The following is a 24,586-nucleotide window of genomic DNA, read 5'->3' as shown; positions in this document are numbered from 1 at the left end:
ATAAAAACATCTTTGGAGATTTGTGCCATATACAAGGCCTTTTATCCAGTGTTATATCTTTTGAGTTACATGTGACTTTTGTAATGCCTTTATTGTTTTTTTGTGAGGCAAACAAAGGAAAAACAGCAATTCTGATATCATTTAAAAATTTTTAGTGTTCACCATGCCCAATAAAATATTTTTCATTGTCTGGGTCGTTCTGACCACAGATACCCATTATGTGTTGCATTTAAGAGGTGTGTGGGGGGGAAGGAATGTGTATTTTTATTAACTTTTTTTGTCCTTAAAATAAAACTTGTATTTCTTAATGTACAAACACTATCTTTAGTCCCTGAATGGGACTTGAAGGTGATTGATCACTAGAATAGTAGTAAAGTGCATTCTACTAAGCATATGACAGCAGCCTGTTAAGCTGTGCTGGAGGCAAGGTTTAATAAACCGAGTTACATGGTAGACATTGAGGCCTTTATCAGGCTTCCAACTGCCATGGGAACCCACTGGTACCTTACAGGTCCCATTGCAGGGTGCTGATGGGTGACAGAAAGAGCCCCCCTTCCCCTGTCATCTGTGGTCATACTGCAGTTGCCATTGTGGCATGTAAGGTGTTAAACTGCCAAGACCTGAGGTTTCCCCTCTCCTGGCGGTTAGAGCAGGAGCCTGGCTGTCATTCAGCTGAGCCACCACCTTAAAAAGATGCATGCAAAAGTTTAACGCCCATTAGTGAGGTCAGTAAAGAGGTGTATTGGCCATCACTAAGGGTATAAAAAATAAATAAATAAATAAATAAATAAATAAATGTAGCCTTTACCCTATTAAGGTATATGAAAACAGAAAGTGCAAGGAAAAGACGACTTCCACACTTGCCTGATAGCACCCAGATCACACAGTTTTGGGAGAAATGGGTGAAGACCCTTAAACTCTTACCCAGCATGGTCTTCCAGGCTGCAGAGGTGCTGACAACATGCATTTAGACTCCTCAAGTACTTGGCTCCAGGTGGTAAAGAAAGATCAAATTGGTCAGTTTTCAGTCATGTTAGTTCTTGTGGGGTTGCATTTGTCACAGAGGATACTCCCCTCCTCCCTCTCTGAGCTTTTCTTGGCAGTAAATTACACGTGGTGAGAGCACCATCCATCAGACTAGAACCTTCATTTATGACCCCATAATAGTAACAAGACATGGGATTTTTTGCTCGTTAGGACTTGTGCCTTTCAGACATCTACAACATGTATTGCATCCCAGTAGAGAGTGGCACTCAAGCTGCCACATGTCCATAGAAAGCAAGGAACAAAAACGCCTTTCCTGTTACAGACATTGCTTGGGTTTCTGGTAGTAATGCCATAACTGTGCTTGAATGGAAAACCTCTTAAAGAGGATATCCCTACTTTTTGTACAAGTCGTTGTCCTTCTGATGGAGGTCCCATCCTGTCTGATGAGTTTCCTCAGATGGGACAGATGGGGCGAGTGAAGAGGATTTCCTTGTCTCACTGTGATGTCCATCATAGAAAAGATAGGAAATGAGATTCCCTCCCTTGGATGTTATCCAGGACCCGCTCTGTAAGCCATCAGGAAGCACCATGATTATCCCTTTGTTTTCACATTTCAGCACTAATACAGAACGTTTAAAAGTGCAACTAAAGTCTTTAAAAACTTCTGACATGTCAAGTTTGATCAATGGGGGCCAAGACCCCACCAATGGCTAAAACAGACAGAAGTTCTTATATGAGCCCTGTACCCATTCTGCTTTTTTTTGGACTCTAGACTTTGTATTTTGCCCATTTGTCTCAAAACAACTCCAGCTGGTTTCCAGCTTTGCTGAGCGCTATGCCCATTTCTCTGTTTTAGTGATTGGCGAGTGTCTTCATATGCCCCCACCACCAATCAACACTTCTGATGCATCAAAAGTTTTTTGAAAGTTTAGTTAATGTAACTTCAGAGATTTCCTATATGGATCAATATACACAGTTTAAAGGTTCTCCATGTGGAACAATGCCATTTTGTTAAAAGGCTTCTCCAACAATAAGCTGATTGTGCCCTGCTGCTGGGATCCCCATTGACCAGCTGTGATTTGTGGTGGGAACTAGTAGCAAGTGATCAATTGTACTGCAGTGCCCGCCATGGTAGGGGCAGGGGACACAGGAATTGGGGTGCAATGCGGAAAGCAGTCTTATTTTAACAATTACCCTTTGGAGCTGAAGCTGCCGTAGAAGCTTCTGTTAATGGATAAGCAATATGCGGTTATTCAGAAACAGACAACCTAACTGACTAAGAATATGCTTAAAGGAGATGTCTCACGCCGAAACAGGTTTTTTTTTTTTTTTTAATAGCCCCCCCGATCGGCGCGAGACAAACCCGATGCAGACGTTTAAAAAAAAACAAACATATAGTACTTACCCGAATCCCCGCGGTCCGGCGTCTTCATACTTACCTTGTAAAGATGGCCGCCGGGATCTTCACCCTCGGTGGACCGCAGGGCTTCTGTGCGGTCCATTGCACGTGACGGGGCGGAGCTACACGGAAGCGCTCTCCTGCACGAGCGGCCCCATTGAGAAAAGAAGAAGACCGGACTGCGCAAGCGCGTCTAAAATCGCCAGAAGAGGCGATTTTAGACGGATCCATGGAGACGGGGACGCCAGCAACGGAGCAGGTAAGTGAAATAACTTCTGTATGGCTCATAATTAATGCACAATGTATATTACAAAGTGCATTAATATGGCCATACAGAAGTATATAACCCCACTTGCTTTCATGAGACATCTCCTGCGAGTGGGGGATGGCAAGAATCTGTTCTAAATCACAAAGATCAGCAATACACTTCAACTGTAGAACATGTTGCACCACCAAATGCTTCATCCCATCAATGGCTGTCGTACGCAAGTCTGAAAGGAACACAAGTGTTGTCCAATAACTTGTCAGCAACAGCCAGATGAATATTTGTTCCTCTGATGTCGGCTTAAACTGGCAGGTCTGCGCATGTTGGACCTTTTCCTGAGGGCCAACCTCACTTACACATCTCCAGCAGGATCGCTACTGTAATGTAGGCAACACGTCTTTGGACGTCTGTTGGGGAGGGTTATGGATCACAAAGTCAAGGAACCCGACTAAAGTTTACAGCTTTATTCTAAAAAGGGGTCAGCAGTGCTTAGGTAAAAATATACAAAAAGGAGATATTTACTGGAGGATAAGGAGCAGACATACAAAAACAGTATGAAAATTAAAAATAAATAGAAAATACCAGTCTATGAAGTGGTTTTAAAGAGTCCTGGACGAGGAGCGAGTGAAACATCTGAACCCCGTTAGTTTCAAAGCCTTCTTTGAGTCAGACCTCCATCCTCTTGCTTACATCATCGATGAGCTGGCTGAGTATATGCGCAGATCTTCTGAATGGAAACCAAATTTAACATTTCGGCTCGATTTCCTCAGGATGTACTCCAGTAGAGAAGCTATGGCTGTCATGTCACATAGCGGTGGGAGTGAACAGTGCATCTGCAATATACTCATGGATCAGAAAAGAACCCCTCTTGGCCCGGTGACCTTCAGATGGCCCATAATCCCCATTATTAATTCCTCCTTTCATTAATAACCATCAGTCTCCATGCCACAAGATTTGGTTATTGGACACAACATGAGAGACTAAATGGAAGGGGATGTAACAACTGACATCCCCTTGTAACTTGGTAACTGTTGTGATAACTAAGGGCTTCCTTGCCAGTCCCAAAAAGAGCAAGGGACATCAAAGACCCTCTGGTACAGGTGTGAATGGCAATGGAATGCCTTGAGCTCTACTTGGCAGGAAATACACTTAACCATCTGCCTAGGTCCACTCTACTTCCCCCCCAGAACAGAAAGGTGGCAGATGGACACGTGAAGATTGGGACAAATCTACCAGTATCATTTCACCACACTTGTCACTACTAGTAGCACAAGGTGCTACCTGCAGCCTACTCAGGTTGTACAGGTAGTCCTGCTCTTGCAGATGGCACATCCATAAGTAGAGGCGTAGATGCAAAAGTTCAGCATGGGTAACTCCCCACAACTTTACTCTGTATTGTTCCCTTTCTTAAGCCCACTGATGCAACACTAGCAGTCCGGGACATTGCTAGAATCTTAAAAGATTAAGCTGAGGCTAAATGTAGGGGAACCATTGCAAAATCTGTAACATGTCCCCTTCCCGCAATCATCCATGTGCCATGTAGAACATTGGTGTTTTCTTATATGATAGAGGCCTTTAGGCCCTCCAAGGTTCCAAGTTCTGGTAGCGACTGCTAAATCTGCGCCCCCTATAGCTACACCCCTGTCCATATGTGCTGGAGGAAGAAGAAGGTTTGCAGTGTCTTCCTGGCATAGTCTCAGGAACATGGAGAAGATACCAGGACCCAGGGAAAGCTGGGCAGGGGCATACAAGGGCATCAACACCGAAGGAACAAGAGTACTACAAGGCAATCTACAGTGGGCCTCTGCATGTTTCTGACCAGTTAGAAACAGACTTCTTAAGGGTGGCATGAGGGTCCGACGTCCCGTAGTAGGTCCTGTGCAACTAGATTGGCAGGTACACCATTCTCTTCACAGGCGAGAGCAGGTTCACAAGGAGCATGTGACAGATGTAGAAGAATTTGGAGAAGTCTGAGATCTATTGTGTGATTTAAGTGTTACATTTTCTTTTGAGCAGTGTACTTCTATACACTGTATGTAGCATTCCTACAATGGGCCATAGTAAAACACGTGTGCATTAGGCCTCGACGACAAGGGGTGAAGAACTTGTTGAAAAGCCGCAGAGACTTGGGTTTATAAAGTAGTCCATGCGGTGAGAGTCGGTGATCCTAAACAGCAGAAGCAATTTGGAAACTGTAACATTGACCTACACATGGACACTAGATCACCCTGAATCCTCTAACCAGCAATGACCCATCTGCTCAGCGTGCAATTTCTCACAGGAAACAAGACACTTCATTGTCCAACAGATGGAGGAGAGATCAGGAGACCCACAGATGGGACACCCCAGGAAAGTAATTAGAAGGCACTGCAGCACAAAACAAACTCATTCTCTTATTTCAGGGAAACCAGATATAATAATCCCCAAGAGCCCAGAAATACTGCAAGACCAAGTAGAAGACTCCTGGAGACATCTGCAGCTCCGACAAAGGGGCTTGTTATAGCAATAGTGGCTTCTCGTACAGTCCAGGAGCTGCAAGATACATACTATAGGCCCCGTCACTGACAGCCGAGTCTTCACAGTGCCACGCGTGTGCTCTCCTGTAGACTTGTATGTGAATGCACATGCATGGGAATGACAAGAGCTGGTTGTTCAGTGCCGTGTGCCATCCTCAGTGGTGGGCACTGCAGGAACCAGGGGAGTATTAAATACACATCACCCAATCCCCAGTCACCTTCATAACTTAGTTTATGGTGCTGTAGAGAAACGACCAGTTCCCTTTAATGCCCTTAATAAAGAGGAGAAAGCTGCTTCCAGGACAGTGACTGCGGTTATAGTTTTATATTCACATGGCCATGCCCAGGAGCCCCTTGCTGCAGCCTTGCAGCTGGCGGTTCTTCACTCATTGCACCATTCTTATTACTTGCACAGCTCTGCGCTCTTCTTCGCTGTGTGCTCAGCGCTCTCATTGAAATGAATGGACTGCAGTGTGGCCGGCCCAACCTGCGCTGCATTCACTTATGGTCCAACGGGACCCAGTTCTTGTGATCAGTGAGTGAAAGGAGGCGTGTGGAGGGGGGGGGGGGGGGGGTTTGCAGCAGTCAGACCCCACCAATCAGCTAGTTAACTCCTATATGGGAGGATGAGGGAATAACTTGTAGGTGCCGGAAAACCCTTTACGAAGTACGTTTGGAGTTCCTAAATGTGACCCTCTGGTCCCGGGAACAAACTTCTACAGCAATGTACAATACAATTTTAACAAACTCCATTTCCTTACAGCAGAGGGGAAAAAAAGGAAAGAAAATCCAGTGGAACATCATCTTGCGGTAGATTTATAAATCCGCATTGTGCTCCATTTACTGCAGAAATTACAGAGAATTTTGTAGGAAAAACCCATTGTATAAGTGAAGTCAACGGGCAACTTTTGTTGCTCCCTCCCTGAGGTGTGATCGTACCCTCAGCAGGGCTCCACTTCTCTACTCAAAAGGGCTGTGTTCAACACTTGGAGGATATGAAAGTAGAAGTGGGTACCGGTCTGGTTTTGCCTTTAGCTGAGCTCACAGCTTCAGTTCCTTATTTTCTACTTAGCACCATGCTTATACCAGCCGACTGAACAAGATTTCTCTTTGTGACATCTAGTTAGTAGCACACGATTCAGGGGTCCGCATACACTCCTTGTCCCAAAAAAAAAAATACCTGGTACCAGAGGGTTAGGCCGCCTGCAGACGGGCGGGTCAGATCCGACCCGAGCACCTGCAGGGACCAGCGCGTACTCACCCGCGCCCGCGGCTCCAGCTGTTTGATGTGCCGGCTTGCCGAGCAGCTGGCGCATGCGCAGACCGGAGCCAGCGGCGGGTGAGTGACGTTTCTGTGCGGGGGCTCTACGAGCTCCGCACAGAAATAGAACATGACGCGGTTTGTTTGCCGCGCGAGATTTGGCGCAGCCGTCTGCATAGTATTGCGTTTGTTAACGCAATCTTATGCAGGCTTGCAGCGGCGGAAATCCCACCGCGGAATTTCCGCTCGTGTGCAGGCACCCTTAGGATCTCTTTGATGGGATCATTTATTATGGAGAACTGACCCCTTGTAGGGCGGCTCTGGTACCCTGTTGTACCGCCTCTAGCTTGGATACAAGATGAGGTACGGGGGGCATGGAGGCTCTAGTACCCTGTTGTACCGCCTCTAGCTTGGACACAAGATGTGATACAGGTGGGCATGGAGGCTCTAGTACCCTGTTGTACCGCCTCAAGCTTCGATACAAGATGTGATATGGGTGAGCATGGAGGCTCTAGTACCCCAATGTACTGCCTATAGCTTGGATACATGTGATACAGAAGGGCATGGAGACTCTAGTACCCTGTTGTACCGCCTCTAGCTTCGATACAGGATGTGATATGGACAGGCATGGAGGCTGTAGTACTCTGTTGTACCACCTATAGCTTGGATATAAGATGTGATACAGGCTGGTATGAAGGCTCTAGTACCCTGTTGTACCGCCTATAGCTTGGATACAAGATGTGATACGGGGGTGCATGGAGACCCTAGTACCCCATTGTACTGCCTATAGCTTCGATAAGAGGCAAATGGAGGCTCTAGTACCCTGTTGTACCACCCCTAGCTTGGATACAAGATGTGATATGGCGCACATGGAGGCTTTAGTACTCAGCACCTCCCGTGGTAACCTGTTCCACTCATTGATCACCCTCACTGTCTAATATCTAATATGTGTCTCCTCCCTTTCAGTTTCATCCCATTGCTTCTAGTCTTTCCATGTGCAAATAAGAATAGGGCTGATCGCTCTGCAATGTGACAACCCTTCAGATATTTACATATTTAAATCACAGGTTGACAGATGAATCTACAGTTCTAGTTTTCTGCAGGGTTCTAACTTCTTTTACTCTTGCCAGCCCTCTACCGGTCAGCACTCACATTTGGCAGGCACTCCACACTGATGGCGGTTGCACTCTCTCGCTCTCCATTCATCAGTGGCTTAGGACACCACTGGCATCTCCTGGCAAGGCAGGCCCAGGGAAGGCTGAGGTGACTCACTTGCATCTCAGACTGGAATGGACTGACTTGCAGACACCTTGTATTCACATATGTGATACACGATTATGTGACAAACAAGATACATTTCTCAGACATCTCACGTACCATGCAGTTAACGCATTCAGTGCTGCAGTTATGCAATACGCATCAAATTCATACAACATGAAAGACACTGACAATGCAGAGCATGACACAAATACATTATGGCGGAGCCCCATTATCTCCGGGCCGCTACAGATATAAGATGTGATACGGGCGGACATGGAGGCTCTAGCACCCTGTTGTACCACCTCTAGCTTGGATACAGGAAGGCATACAGGTTCTGTATCCTGCAGCATATCAGTCCACAATTGCTGTAACTGAGCCTCTAGAGCGTGCAAACTGATAGACTGTTGATATGGTCCCATACATGTTCTATTAGGGATTAATTGGAAATCCTGCCCTGAGGGGAGCTCATGTGGCTGCAGAATGTCCTGAACATATCGCTAAGCTGTCATTGTCCCTCATACCACTGCTAGGGGGGACCAACTGTCGTATGTGATGACCCACCCCCAATCACACCAGCAGGGCCAGAGTGCAGCTCCACAGCAAATGAAACATTGAGGAGCTCACTCCGAGGTCTCCAGACACAAACACTGCCATCATCAGTGCCCAACTAAACCAGGATCTGTCACCAAAGACAACCTGGTTCCCCTATGTAGCGGTTCAGTTTTTTATTTTTGTTTAGTGGGTGGTCAAAGGCTGATATCAAGTATCCTTCAGCCAAGTGCCTGGAAGTTGATCTGACAGACACCGGGCTATAATATTGGCGCAATTTGTCTCTGGATGGTGGACAACAAAACAGAGCTGCTGGTACTTAAGGGACAATCATATTCTCCTGTCTACTGGTGGTCTGTAGGGTGCATCCTGAGCCCGGTCACCTTGTGTGCCCCCATCCACTGGTCCCAACACCCTTTAACAGTCTGGTCAGACGCTCTTCTCTACTGGTGGTCTGTAGGGGGTGTCCTGAGCCTGGTCACCTTGTGTCTCCTCACACATCCACTGGTCCCAACACCTCCTAACAGTCTGGTTAGACACTCCTTTACTGGTGGTCTGTAGGGAGCGTCCCCGAGCCCGGTTACAACGGCCAAGTGGAGGACAATTTATCGATGCAACCATCCAGCTTCTCACATCCCAATAATGCGCCCCTCTCAGACTCTGGTAACGGGGTGAAATCTCTTCTGTGTCGTAGAGGCATCTAGTGGCCAACAAGCTCTACAAGCGGAAGAAGAGGTCACTACACACAGGGAGCCTCCGAGAGCCTCTTATAGGCCAAGGGGGGAACCACTTTTAGGGCCTCCGGTGAGAAGACCGTTCATCTAAATCAGCACAACTCATCTTTTACAGATCTGCCCGAGCTGGAACCGTGTGCCAGGTTTTGCAGCAGAACGGGATTTTGTCACAAATGTGTATTTTTAGCATGTAGCAGGTATAAGGAATCAGGACTAGAATACTGGCAAATATGTAAAGTGGTCACTGACTCCTATGAGGAGTCTTAAAGGGGTTGTCTCGCGAAAGCAAGTGGGGGTATACACTTCTGTATGGCCATATTAATGCACTTTGTAATGTACATCGTGCATTAAATATGAGCCATGCAGAAGTTATTCACTTACCTGCTCCGTTGCTAGCGTCCCCGTGGATCCGTCTAATTCTGATGTCTTCTTGCTTTTTTAGACGCGCTTGCGCTGTGCGGTCTTCTTCCTGGTGAATGGGGCCGCTCGTGCCAGAGAGCTGGTCCTCGTAGCTCCGCCCCATCCCGTGTGCCGATTCCAGCCAATCAGGAGGCTGGAATCGGCAATGGACCGCACAGAGCCCACGGTGCACTATGGGAGAAGACCCGCGGTGCATCGTGGGTGAAGATCCTGGTGGCCATCTTGGTGAAGGAAGAAGTCGCAGAGCGGGGATTCGGGTAAGTAATAAAAAAATTTTTTTTAACACATCCTTTGGGGTTGTCCTGCACCGAACGGGGGGCCTATGGAAAAAAAAAACAACGTTTCGGCGTGAGACAACCCCTTTAAGGTATTTTAATACGAGGTAATTCAGCACAAGTTTTTCTGTACTGACTGTACCTCTCAAAACTGTCAGAAGTCAACAGCAGAGCTGCTACTTTACGGCTCTGCAGATGTAGGGCTGCTGATCTGCACATGGATTTAATCCTCTTCAATAGGTAAAGGCTCCACAGAAGCCATACAAACAGGATTCAGATCCAGGCTATAAAGACCATAGAACAGTTTCCCCATCTAAGGTTAGTGGATGCCTACAGCTGTGAAGTTCCACACAGAACCGACAACAGAATCGGCCACCCGACCCTATGGCCAACCAGGTTGGATCAGTTCCGCTGCAAAATCTGCAAGGATTATTTTCCGCACCAAGCAGATGAGATTTGTTCCATGTCTTGTACCAGAAATGCTGCACATTTTCTGAGAGGAGATTCCACAGCATTTACGTCCAGTGTGAAGGCGGCCCAACAGCCAGCTTCTTAAAAGACCACATTTTCTTGGTACGAAGTTACTGCCGAGAACTCCACCATGTAGGAATTATATATTAAAAAAAAACTAAATAAAAAAAAAAAAAAAGTTGAAGAGCAGATCCTTTAAAATAAAGTCAATAAAAACGTACTACAATGCAAGCCGCTAAACCGGTTATTTTTCTTCAAGCTGTGTTTTATTCGAACAAGCAATCTCGACCGAGAGTTGTTTCATGTAAGAGTGGGACCCGATAGGGTACAGAGGCAGAGAGCGCCGCTTTGCCACTTTTCAGCTTACTGAAGGGGGGGAAAAAAAAGTGAATGACCGGATTCTCGCTCTGTGCAAGTAGGCGGTTAATCTTCGAGTGACTGCCTGTTCAGTGAATGGAGGCGGTGGGCTGGAAGAGATCTCCAATGCTCTCCAGCTCCATTCACTGAACTGCTCCCATGTAAGAGCACCCCAACTCCCTGTATGCATCAGAATACTCATACAACACTGCATGTACTCCTTACCCTGGGAGATTTTTTTGCTGTGACCATTAACACCCCTTGCTGAGTAACGTACTTTGTATAAGCCAAAGAGTGGGATGGGGCAGTTGCAGCGTCCCAGCAGTCACCTAGACACGAGACCCACACTGAGGAGCTGGCGGGGTAGAGTTGGCACTTGCCCTGGAGGGACGCATTGAACCTCAGCGCAAGTACAGCTCGGCCTCTTCCAAGCAATGCTGGGACAGTGGTTACCTGTATACGTGTGGTAGACTATAGATTTGTCACGTGTGACGCCACTGTTCTGTCCTCACCGTAGCTTGTACTCGAGTTGTTAGATGAAGAGTCTACACACAGTTAAATCTTGATAACTCAGTCACTGGGAACGGGCAGTGACCAATGAACTTTACTGGAAGCTTGTCAGAGTACAACATTATACACACCAGTGCAGGAAAGACAAAGAATGTGAGGTCAGGGAGGAGACACAGGATGACACCGGTCCTACAGTCCACGTTATCTGTATGGTAACGCTCCTGGAAGGGCAACACTCCAGAGGAGGATGGGGGTAGGAACATTTAGACACTCACTAAGTATTTGCAGGCAGCTCTGCACTGCGGCCTCTTCACTTCAATTACTTCTTAGAGGTGGTACCTGGAATAGCAGGGCTCAGAATACCTCTCCTCTTCCTCCATCACTTAGCCACATGAGGGTTGAAGGTACCCCCATGTGGCCAGCACGCCACTCAACCATAGAAGATGACAGAAGACACTTTCCTGCTCTCAGACACTCACATTTATAGGGTCTAACATATAAGACATAATTGATACTTTTCCAGACATATCCCAGCCACTTTTAGACATTCATGTCTCACATGCTGCAGCTGTGCAATACACATAACAGACGACAAGACACTTTGCACAGTGCATCCACATTGAAGACATGACATGTATGACATTTATGGAGGGGTCAGAAATATAGACTTTGGGTCACTACACAGCGACTACTGGTCTGAGAACACCTAATGCTGAACAAAAAAAAACAAAAAACACAACTACTAGAATACTGCCCCCTATGTACAAGAATATAACTACTAGAATACTGCCCCCTATGTACAAGAATATAACTACTAGAATACTGCCCCGTATGTACAAGAATATAACTACTAGAATACTGCCCCGTATGTACAAGAATATAACTACTATAATACTGCCCCGTATGTACAAGAATATAACTACTATAATACTGCCCCCTATATACAAGAATATAACTACTATAATACTGCCTCCTATGTACAAGAATATAACTACTATAATACTGCCCCCTATGTACAAGAATATAACTACTATAATACTGCCCCCATTGTACAAGAATATAACTACTATAATACTGCCACTATGTACAAGAATATAACTACTATAATACTGCTCCTATGTACAAGAATATAACTACTATAATACTGTCCCCTATGTACAAGAATATAACTACTATAATACTGCCTCCTATGTACAAGAATATAACTACTATAATACTGCCCCTATGTACAAGAATATAACTACTATAATACTGCCCCCTATGTACAAGAATATAACTACTATAATACTGCCCCCTATGTACAAGAATATGACTACTATAATACTATCTCCGCATGTACAAGAATATAACTACTATAATACTGCCCCCTATGTACAAGAATATAACTACTATAATACTGCCCCCTATGTACAAGAATATAACTACTATAATACTGCCCCCTATGTACAAGAATATAACTACTATAATACTGCCCCCTATGTACAAGAATATAACTACTATAATACTGCCCCCTATGTACAAGAATATAACTACTATAATACTGCCCCCTATGTACAAGAATATAACTACTATAATACTGCCCCCTATGTACAAGAATATAACTACTATAATACTGCCCCTATGTACAAGAATATAACTACTATAAAACTGCTCCTATGTACAAGAATATAACTACTATAATACTGCCCCTATGTACAAGAATATAACTACTATAATACTGCCCCCTATGTACAAGAATATAACTACTATAATACTGCCCCCTATGTACAAGAATATAACTACTATAATACTGCCCCCTATGTACAAGAATATAACTACTATAATACTGCCCCCTATGTACAAGAATATAACTACTATAATACTGCACCCTATGTAAAAGAATATAACTACTGTAATACTGCCCCTATGTACAAGAATATAACTACTATAATACTATCTCCGTATGTACAAGAATATAACTACTATAATACTGCCCCCTATGTACAAGAATATAACTACTATAATACTGCCCCCTATGTACAAGAATATAACTACTATAATACTGCCCCCTATGTACAAGAATATAACTACTATAATACTGCCTCCTATGTACAAGAATATAACTACTATAATACTGCCTCCTATGTACAAGAATATAACTACTATAATACTGCCCCCTATGTACAAGAATATAACTACTATAATACTGCCCCCTATGTACAAGAATATAACTACTATAATACTGCCCCCTATGTACAAGAATATAACTACTATAATACTGCCCCCTATGTACAAGAATATAACTACTATAATACTGCCCCCTATGTACAAGAATATAACTACTATAATACTGCACCCTATGTAAAAGAATATAACTACTATAATACTGCCCCCTATGTAAAAGAATATAACTACTATAATACTGCCCCCTATGTACAAGAATATAACTACTATAATACTGCCCCTATGTACAAGAATATAACTACTATAATACTGCCCCTATGTACAAGAATATAACTACTATAATACTGCCCCTATGTACAAGAATATAACTACTATAATACTGCCCCTATGTACAAGAATATAACTACTATAATACTGCCCCTATGTACAAGAATAAAACTACTATAATACTGCCTCCTATGTACAAGAATATAACTACTATAATACTGCCCCCTATGTACAAGAATATAACTACTATAATACTGCCCCCTATGTACAAGAATATAACTACTATAATACTGCCTCCTATGTACAAGAATATAACTACTATAATACTGCCTCCTATGTACAAGAATATAACTACTATAATACTGCCCCCTATGTACAAGAATATAACTACTATAATACTGCCCCCTATGTACAAGAATATAACTACTATAATACTGCCCCCTATGTACAAGAATATAACTACTATAATACTGCCCCCTATGTACAAGAATATAACTACTATAATACTGCACCCTATGTAAAAGAATATAACTACTATAATACTGCCCCCTATGTACAAGAATATAACTACTATAATACTGCCCCCTATGTACAAGAATATACCTACTATAATACTGCCTCCTATGTACAAGAATATACCTACTATAATACTGCCCCCTATGTACAAGAATATAACTACTATAATACTGCCCCCTATGCGCAAGAATATAACTACTATAATACTGCCCCCTATGCGCAAGAATATAACTATATGACTGCCCTGAAGAAAAAAAAAAAAAGTTTCACGATTTGCCGTTTGTCAGAAATATGAGAATTTTATTGGCCATGAATACAGAGGTGATAACGAAACACCTGTAGATAATCTTCTAAAGCAATTTGTAAATACACATGGGAGAAATTATTCTGGATAAACCTGGGTTGGACTGCTAACGATCCTCCCACCATCTGCTGACCACGTGGTAAGTGCAGAGTTTAATGTAAAATAATATTATGTATTATATATATTTTCTAATTCTTAACTAATGATGAAGTACATCTACAGCCAACGGCTATGAACAGTTTATGTGATGTCTCCAAAAGGAACCCGTCAGTCCTATGAATGCCGTAAACTTGGTTCAGGGTGCTTGTAGAGCAGCTCTGCAAAGTCCAGGGGGCGCATTTTACATCCACCTGCATCAAACTCACCTCTTCATTCAGTGCGCATGCACCCTGTCCTCAGAGTGAGTCTAATATAAGGAGGATCAACTGATCGCTTCCATTCTGGCAGCCAAACCCCACTGATCAGTGGCCACTTTGAAGAATGTGATATGACAAATCACAAGGCTACTATAAAAACAAGTGGGAAATTAGGCATTACATGGTCCTCCAGAATAGGAGCTGCATACAAAGAGGGAGCGCTTGAGCAGGATCCCAACTTCATGATGCGCATACTCCCCAACGAGGCCAGATGTAGGGAGTTTTTTTTCCCACTCTAACAGCGTGGGGCGATGGGACTGGAAAATTGTTTGAATCAGCATTGCATATCTTTGACAAACCATGTGACATGTTTTCAGAGCTGTACATTCCCTGGACGTCTGCATTAGTAACAAAATGTAGTCAGCTTTGCTGACGCGAGTCGTGCACTACATCACTTTTCTTGTATAATCTCACTCTGTATAACCAGATAGTTTATTCTCCAATGTCCTGTTGTATGAGCCTCACAAAACTCAAATTATTGAAGATAAAATGTGGCCGATTTATTTTTTATATCAAGGCATGCTTCACAGTAACCAATCTTTAAAATTAGATTTGTCAGTAACCAGGCTTAGTGTGTCTTTATTTAATGGGCAAAGCACCTGTGAAATCAGCACTTCCAAACTCATCTCCTTTCATTGCAATGCCTTTTGCAGAAGAACTTAAAAAGAGTTTCTGCCTTTATTTTCCTCTTCTTCAACCGATTGTTAGATTTCTACAAGCCATCAAGAATCAGAATAATAATTGCTCAGTGTAAAAGGGCCCTTCAATAAGACCGCGTTGTATTGGTCATCAATGAAGAAATCCAAGTCATTTCCAAGGGTACACCCACTGACTTGCAACTGTACTTGTAGTATATGCCCCCACATCCCTTTATTATACTGGCCAGCACTGGCAGAGAAGATCACCACACCAACTTTCCAAGCCTGGTAGGTTATATGCTAGAGCCAATATACAGTGTGGAGGAAGTGCAGAGCATAGGACTTAGAATAGAATATCTGAGGTGGAAAACAAGGAGTAAAGACCAACAGCTCCAATGTGACATCTGAAGCCATTCATAACATCTCTATCTCAGCTAATCCAAACAAAATGTTCATCAAGAGGTTCTCCAGAACGAGAAACACATGGTCATTTTCTTCCCGAACAGCACCCCCACCCGCTTCCCCTTCCATCCCCCTTACCAATAACAATGCTGCATTCAAGTTGTGGAGGATTATACACTGTCCATCTAATTAGGCCACAACTCTAATCATTTTTTTTTTTTTTTAATGGTCTTGTCACCGGAGGCCCTAAAAGTGCTTCCCCCCTTGGCCTATAAAAGGCTCTTGGAGGCTTGTGAGAAGCTGGATGGTCGTATCGATGAATTATCCTCCACCGACCGTTCAGTCCAGACTGTTAGGAGGTGTTGGGACCAGTGGATGTGTGAGGGCACACAAGGTGACCAGGCTCAGGATGCCCCCTACAGACCACCAGTACAGAGGAGCGTCTGACCAGACTGTTGGAGGTTTGCAGTGATGAAACTGAACTACTACCGAGTTGTCTTCATCAACGAATTCAGCCATGTTAGGCAGGTTTGAGGCGTTCACCTCTAGGTCTCCAGACACTTTGCTGTGGAGCAGCATACTCCCCCCCACAAGCTAGAGGCGGTACAGCAGGGTACTAAAGCCTCCAAAAAAGAAATATGGGCTCACCTCACCAGCAGTATCTTCCAGTGTTGCAGGGAGATCTGAGATTCAACAGGAGGTCCGTCCTCAAGCAGCCGACGGCAAACGGCCAAATTCCATATAAAGAAAAATAGAAGTGGAGAGGAGCTGCTACCGTTAAAAAAATGTCATTCTTTATGAAGTTAAAAAGATAAAGGCTACTATAGCCGAAACGCGCTTTTTTTACTTAATAAAGAATGACATTTTTTTTAACAGTAGCAGCTCCTCTCCACTTCTATTTTTCTTTATACTAAAGCCTCCATCACATCATGTATCCAAGCTAGAGGCGGTACAACAGGGTACTAGAGCCTCCATGCCCCCCATATCATATTTTGTATCCAAGCTAGAGGCAGTACAACAGGGTACTAGAGCCTCCATTCCCGCCCGTATCACATCTTGTATCCAAGCTGGAGGCGGTACAACAGGGTACTAGAGCCTCCATCCCTGCCTGTATCACATCTTGTATCCAAGCTAGAGGTGGTACAACAGGGTACTAGAGCCTCCATGCCTGCCCGTATCACATCTTGTATCCAAGCTAGAGGCGGTACAACAGGGTACTAGAGCCTCCCTACAAGGCATCAGTTCTCCACAATAATTGATCAGTTTACTCTGATATTGTAATCACTAAGGCTGGATGCACACAAATGGGTCAGTTTGCAGTGGAATCGGACCCTGTTCTTGGTCGATGGCTCCACATACCTGTTATTTTTTTGCCCTTTCTGTACTGCAGATGGTCCGGATGGCTCGCCGGATTGCTACAAAATTCCATGTATGTGAAGCCCATGCTTTCCTATGGGTTACTTCACACATGTGATGTTTTGTACCATGCAACAACGCGACACAAAAACCTCACGGGTCCCGCTATATGCGCGCAACTCATGAGGTTTCGCAGCCCATGTTTCCCTATGGAGCCTCCCTCTCTGTTCTGTTGCATCGCATAGCACGATTTTCATGCGGTGCGATGCAACTTTGACAGTAGGAAATTCTACTGTCAAAGCTATAATATAAGCCCTAACTGCAGGAAAAAATAAAAGTAAAAATACACATACATCACCTTGTAAGCAATCAATCACAGCCATTCATCAAGTGCTGGCTGTGATTTGCTAAGCATCAGCCAATCACAGCTAGGGCTTCCAGGAGGCGGAGAGTTTTTTCCATCCCCCGCCAGAAGATGGTGAAGAGAAACAGTTGCGGAGACCCGGAGAGAAGCTACAGCAGCGCCCCAGACAGTGCGGTAGAGGTGATGTATACTTATTTATTTCTTCAGCTACAACTTATTTTCGGGGTAGGGCTTATATTTCAAGCCCCCCCCACCCCCAAAAATCCTTGCATGTGGTGCTACAAAATCACGTGACTGTAGCACCACATGCGACTTTGTAGCACTACGGTTTGGTTTTGTGCGCATGCTCTGTGACCTGTGCAGGAAGGGGGAGGTGGTGAGCTGTGGCGATCACCTCTTGTGAATGCTGGATCCTGGGTTACTTATAAATTTTCCTTTGATTGCAGTCCTGCAACCAATAATCAGAAAACTGCTAAGAAGTTCTCTCTACAAACAGGCGGTGTCACAATATTGTTAGGCATAGTGGTCAGTGTAGGAACTACAGGACTCATTTTAAATCTAGAGGAACATTGAAAGATATACATTTTACCATAAAGGGAATGCAGATTAAGAAGAATCAACTAGGATGTGGCATCAGAACAACTCTTTGCTATCATTACCTATTCCAAGAAGCCTTGTAGACCTTCTGAGAAGACTCGGAGAATCCAGGACGTCCCGTCAAGATTAAAAGTCTCAGCCTGATATATAACACTGCCCAAAACTGAAAGTTGTGAATTTCCCTCATTTCGGAAATCACCAGTCCAAAAGGACAACCATTGATGAAGCCGTGCCCCACATTCACATTACTTACGTCTTCACCGTGAAATCCGTTTATTTCCTAACACCCGGTCTAGTTACCCTACTTTAATGGTTCTTCAGAGATCCCTTCAGTCTCAGGGCAATAACACAAGCGTATTATATGTCCGTAATACGGATGTGTCCCGGCCGGACCTCAACTCCAAGCATCATTGAAGTCTATGAAGTTTGGAGTGGCCATCAGGCTGGGACACTCCTCTCTATTACAGACGCATAAGTCATACACTCTTAGATCACCGACCCCCATCACCGGAGGAGTACTGACCCAATTACAGCTTACCCAAAGCTGACGTCACTAAAGTCAGTATCTTGCAGAACCGAATGCATTAGCAAGTCATTCCATTAGACGTCTTGAACCCATCTAACCAGCTTGTGTCGTTGGGTAAGTCTAGATCGAAAAAGTCAAAGTAGCTCTGACATTTTTTAAGACATTTGTGGGGGAAAAAGTGAGTTTTAACTTGATTTTTTTCATTTCAATTAAACTTTAGTCCCTAAAGGAGACTTGAAAATGTGATTTTTCAATCACTAGGATGGTACACCGCATTACTTATGTAGTGCATTCTACTAAGCTTAGGACAGCAGCTCATTAGACTGGGAGGTGGGGCCCAATATCCCGAGTTACATGGCAGACATGGAGGCCTTTGTCAGACTTCTGGCTGCCAAACACTTTGGTACCTTGAAATAGCACTGTAGGGTGTCAATGGGAAAGAGAAAGGGCCCCTCCCTGTCATCTGCTGACATGCTGCAGTTGCTATTTATTGTGGCATGTAAGGGGTTAAAGTGCCAGGCTCTGAGGTATATATTTTTTACTACAGCTAAGGATGATTTTCATGGAAGGGCTTATATTTAAAGCCCTTCCCCGAAAATCACTGCAGGGGTTGCCGGCAAGCCATAGCTTTCAATGGGGCCACCAGCAGCAGCAGCAGCCCCATTGAGAGCAAGGCTTGTAATCCAAGTACTTGCTCTTAAATGAGCACAAAAATTCGGGAGAGAGCCTGCTCGCAAGTCAAAAAGCCTGTAAGCGGAGGCGCTCTTAACCCGAGGTATCACTGTATGCGGTACATTAGACTGTACCATTAAACAAGTGTGGGGGGAGAGGGGGGTACAATATTAAGGGGTTAGAGTAGTAGAAAAGCTTTTTAGAATCTCCCAAATCTTAAAAGTTATAATACTGGACAATCCCTTTAATCCTCCATGCCTTTAATTGCCATCGGGATCCTGCAGCACTTACAGAGGACCCAATTAAGATGAACATCTGCAGAAATAATTGACTAGTGCTTTCTAATGAACTCCTAACGAGCGTTGTGATTGTGTCCCGTCAGGTAGAGGAAGGATCAGCAGAGGAAATGACAAGTTCCTGTTGGGCTCTGAGAGTGCAGCCTGCGGGGTGACCCCCTGATACCGCGTGTACAGATATACTCATTTCACTGGCAGCGCCCTCCAACTACTTCCTTATTTCCCCCAATTGACAACCAAGCCCATTGTCCTCCCATTGTGTGTAATGCGCTCTTATAGTCTCATTCACGGCGTGCCAAGTACATTAGCTGCGCTGATTAGTGGAACAATCTACACGTTCTACCAGCGATGACCGAGTCACCCAGAGAGCCATTGTACATTCACGCCAGCTGGGTGATGCCAGTGGGCAGAGCAGCTCCTAAATACACCAATTATTAGCGCCCCCGGTCCTCACTGTTGGAGGAAGGCAGAAAGTCACGTTGTAATGTGGAAGATTCATATATTTATTAATGGCCTGTAGAAACATTGTGCCGGGAAATACCTGCAGATGGCACTAAACCATGTAGAGGAACAGAAGAGAGGGTACAAGGCGGGTGCAAGAGGGGGCAGGAGAGCCCCAAATAAGGTGTAACACTGAGAACTGGAAGGCTCTGCGCACGGGCAGAGGAGTACATGCCACCGTTACACAGTATATGGGGACCGCCGACAGGGGAAAGGACTTGGGACTTTTAGTTAACTGCAAACTTAAAGGGGTTTTCCAGAGGGAATACTATTGATGAGCTATCCTCAGTATGGGTCATCAATAGGTGATCGTCCGGGTCCGTCGCTCGGGGCCCCAACCGATCAGCTGAGCGGGCGCATGCTGTCAGCAATAACAGAGGTCTCAGTGGAAGCCTCCATGTAGTGGCCGGCGCTGGTAACTGCAGGCACGGCTCGCATTGATTATAATGAGACTTTCACTCCGACCTCTGTATATTTGCAGCACTGGCAGCATGCGCCCGCTCAGCTGATCGGGGGGTCCCGAGCAACAGACCCCGGCCGATCAACTATTAATGACCTATACTTAGGATAGCTCATCAATTGTATTCTCTCTGGAAAACCCCTTTAAGTGGAGCAACCAGTGTCAGGCAGCTGCTGCCAAGGCAAATCGGACCAAATCGGCTTGAGCAGGTACAAAGGCGGACAACTAAAGTAAGAAATGGAATGGGCTCCAATACCAGAGGGGCATCAGAATTGGGGAAAGTTAGTTTAGAAAAAGAAAAACTGCTGCGGGGCGACCCAATAACTGTGTATAATATTCAGGCGATAATACGGAGATCTCTTCTATGAGCTATATACACCCATACTGTAACAAGGGGGCGCCCTTCACGTCTAGAGGAAAGAAGGTTTGTCTATAACATACAAGGGGGTTCTTTACTGTAAGAGCAGTGAGACTGTGGAACCAGCAGCGCCGGCCCCATTAAAAACAATGGGAGAACATTGTGATATCCTGCCGCTGCTGTGACAGCCACGCCGGGGGATTCCTTCAGCCCGCAGGGATGTGAGGCTGTCGCATCCAAGGGTTCCCACATGTCCTCAACGGGGCCGGAGGCAATACTAGCCCCACTGAAAACAGCAGAGGAGCTGCGGAAAATAAAATCGCACAAAACTCTGACAAAGATTGACGGGCGGCGCAGAACTTAATGCCGTAAAATTTCAATTTTACCGCCGTTTTCACCTTTTAATGGAGGAACAGCCCCTATGCGGAGCCGACCTCACAGCCAAGGGGGCCTCAGCCCCCCCAACCAGGAGATGTACAATGTATCAGATGGTTTACTTGTCGGAGTCCAGTAACAAGTTACAGATGTAGCAGAGCTGAGATGGTTACATTATAGGGAGAACGAAGCCTCAGAGAGTTACATGCCGGGTTCACCGGCACAAGACCCCGTAGTCGGTCAGCGGGGCTCAAGACTTCACTGACAATCACAGATTAGTCTTCAAGGAGGAAATAAGAATCAAATGTCAGCAGAAGCGATTGCAAAACACAGGAAGCCGCAACTCCTGATGAGGAGACGCCACTTTAAGCCTTAAAGGGGCACAACAGCCTAGGATGCCCCCGGCATGGTACATAAGGGTTAACCGGACCACCACAGATCACACATCACCTCCTGACTCTACAAATAGACCCGGCATTTACTGTATAAAGAAACCGCAGCTCTTACCTTCTGGTCAAAGTACAACGTCTCATAGGTGGGAGCAGAGCGCACTACAGAGCCCAGCATGCAAGACAGCAGCAGGCAGCTCCATCCTGACAGCCGGAGAGATGCCATGTCTGCTGCCTACCAGGGGATTCCCTGTCTGCATAGACTGAAGGAGGAAGGACTATCCCAAAGGGGGAGGAGCTCATCCTCCACCCCTTTAACCACATCACTGCCAATAGGGGGGAGTAAATGGCTCTTTAAATCCTTAAAGGGCCAGTCAACCTAAACTCTTATACTAGAGCAGCGGCGTTATAAGAGGAGCGGCTGATATCACTCCCACGTATGCAGGAAATAAATATACGGGACGGACGGCAGGTTTTTTTACGTCCTATCGCTCATCACTTTGCAGAGCGTGCAATCAGCTGTGGAATGGCTGATAACAGGGAACAATAGAATGTAATGTATCCATCTGCCCAGAACATATGGCCGGAATCACACAAACGTATTTGCGCACAAAAAATTTGTGCGTACAATACACAGAAAATAGAAGCCGCTGATGTCAGTGGGTTCGTTCACAGGAACGTACTTGGCGTGCGCAAATCAGTAGCGCAAAAAAAAATGCTCTATTCTCCTGCGTATTTACAAAAGGAAAGAGAACGTTGTGAGCCCGTGAATCTATCCCAACGGCGGCGACATCGGGGCGAGGTTTTATGCGCAAAATGAATCAAAAAGTGCAGTAAAATATGGCGTATCGCGCACAAATGCGCAACACTCATTCCTCAAAAACGCCGCAAATACATGTCCACTAAAGGTGCGCGATATCGGACCAACTGCGAAACGGTTCACATGAGTGATTTTTCTCTCAGTCCAATATACGCGACCGTAAATCGCTTCCATGCGTGTATTCCACGTGTGCGGATCTTTGTGCTCGCAGAAAAAGTACGCGGAGGGGCCGGAGTATTCGCTGCATCCACTGCAATGGACGTTTCCGAACAGGACGAGACGCGTATTTTTTTTACGTGCGTCGAAGATTGTGTGAAAAAAAAAATACGCTCATAAGAACGAAACCATAAAAATCAGTTCTGTTCCTACAAACACGGCTGCACGAACGGACGCGGAAAAAGACGGTCCTAGGTTCTATTTTTGAGCGTTCGTGTTTCAGCATCGCCCATCATCGCTTCCCTTCCATGGGTTCTATTTTCTGCGGATTGCCCGCGCAAACATTTTGTGCACAAATCCGTCCGTCTGCGTCCAACCTGAGGCTACTGACCCCCCCGCCACGTGCTCACCGATATACGGACAGCTCGCGCATTCATACATTCGCATGTCCTAAGGACTCTTTCACGCGAGGGCAACATAGTTGCACCAGGAACGAGATGGATTTGCGTGCGTATATCAGCACATTTAGGGGTGGCGTCATATGAGAACAAAAACGCTCGCTCCAGCGCAACGCACTTGTGCTGTAAAGGAGGGTTTTTTGCGTACGTGCCTGCGAAAATTCTGTGCATATTTGCGCAGGCTCCACTCGCTGACATGGGCGGGGGGAATCACCCCACACTGATTTAAATGGCTATTAAGTCAAATTAGGTGCCAGTGTTTGCGGGTAGGCGCAGTGATTTGCGCATACTCGCGTGTACATTTGCGCATACTCGCGTGTACATTTGCGCACTCGCAGATTCCTAGAGCAGGCCGTGGTTTTAATGAATTGAGGAGGTTTAATTTTACTAACCCTGTATATATATATGTGTAATTTTTTTTATTATGACAGAGAAAGTGGCGCAAAAGAAGAATTCTGCAAATGGCGGGCGCTGACTGACAGTTACTGACCCTCTGCCCTACCGCAATAGAGCCACATGCTGCCCCCTAGTGGAGATAAAAGATACAACAGCTTACGGCTCTCAGTAGGGGCTCATGTCCACGACCGTGTCTTCACCGCGTATCACGTGTCCATGCTGATACACGACGAACGGAGGCAATGACATTCAATGGACTTTCACTCTTCCATTCACGCCGGCGTGCGGATGCGGCGTACCTATACGCGCCAGAAATAAATCGCAGCGTGCGCTATCGCTCAGCATATCATACGCAGCCCATCTGCGTACATAAAAACAAACGCCGTAAGCTGTAATTAAGGTTCTGCGCACTTTATTAATGGTTACTATGGTTACATGCAATAATAATAGACTGTAATCGCATCAAAGCAGTGCAATCCGGTTTTTAAACGCACGCATAGACGTGAAGCGGTGAAACAGGACCTGCGGAGATGTCTTTAGGCCCGCGGCACACGAACGTATCTGCGCAAAAAAACATGCAGCCTCTTCCAGCAGATATTGAAGTCATTAATTGCCCGTTAAGCGCGGTTGCTTGTTTTTTTGCACGTGCAAAAAGTACAATAAAACACGCAATTGCGCTTACGTCCGTGTGACAGCGGGCTCGGGGCGGATTCTGACGGACATATTTGCAGAGGCGTTTCCACACGAGAAAATCTCGCCTGTAGAATGCGACAAAGTGATGCCTTCAATTTCAATAGATTGGTTCAGGCGAACGTGTTTTTTCTGCGCAAACTCTTCATCCAAAACCACCGGTCCGCTCCTTCTGTGTCCGTGTTACGCAGAAAGCTGCCGTAGACTTCTATGGCGGCTCCAAAAAAGGAAGGAAGTGACGCTGCGGACAATGGAGGGAAAAGAAGACGCAAAAGGAACTGCAATTAGGCTTTTAATCGCCATTCTATCCCGCGGGAAGGTGTAACACGCCAGCGGGTGAACGGGCATTTCAGTCGCAAAAACCAGCGACCTCTCTGCGGGCACGGACGGATCAGACGGCTTCTTGGCATCTCACAACTTCGTTCATACGAAAATCTGTTGCGTACCGGCGAATGTAGTTGC

At 45.4% G+C, this 24,586-nt stretch overlaps 1 protein-coding gene across 1 annotated transcript in view; it reads right to left on the bottom strand.

The window, feature by feature from the left end:
• PRCP (prolylcarboxypeptidase) overlaps positions 1-21,877 on the bottom strand; it is a 37,306-nt gene extending 15,429 nt beyond the window's left edge. The window contains exon 1 of the mRNA XM_066588204.1: positions 21,723-21,877. Coding sequence (XP_066444301.1) covers positions 21,723-21,830 — 108 coding nt within the window. The 5' untranslated portion in view covers positions 21,831-21,877. The remainder of the gene's footprint in view (positions 1-21,722) is intronic.
• Positions 21,878-24,586: the final 2,709 nt, after the last annotated feature.

The sequence above is a fragment of the Eleutherodactylus coqui genome, chromosome 1 (genome assembly GCF_035609145.1).
Source record: "Eleutherodactylus coqui strain aEleCoq1 chromosome 1, aEleCoq1.hap1, whole genome shotgun sequence".
Lineage (NCBI taxonomy): Eukaryota > Metazoa > Chordata > Amphibia > Anura > Eleutherodactylidae > Eleutherodactylus > Eleutherodactylus coqui.
This window is presented reverse-complemented; position numbering and strand designations above follow the sequence as displayed.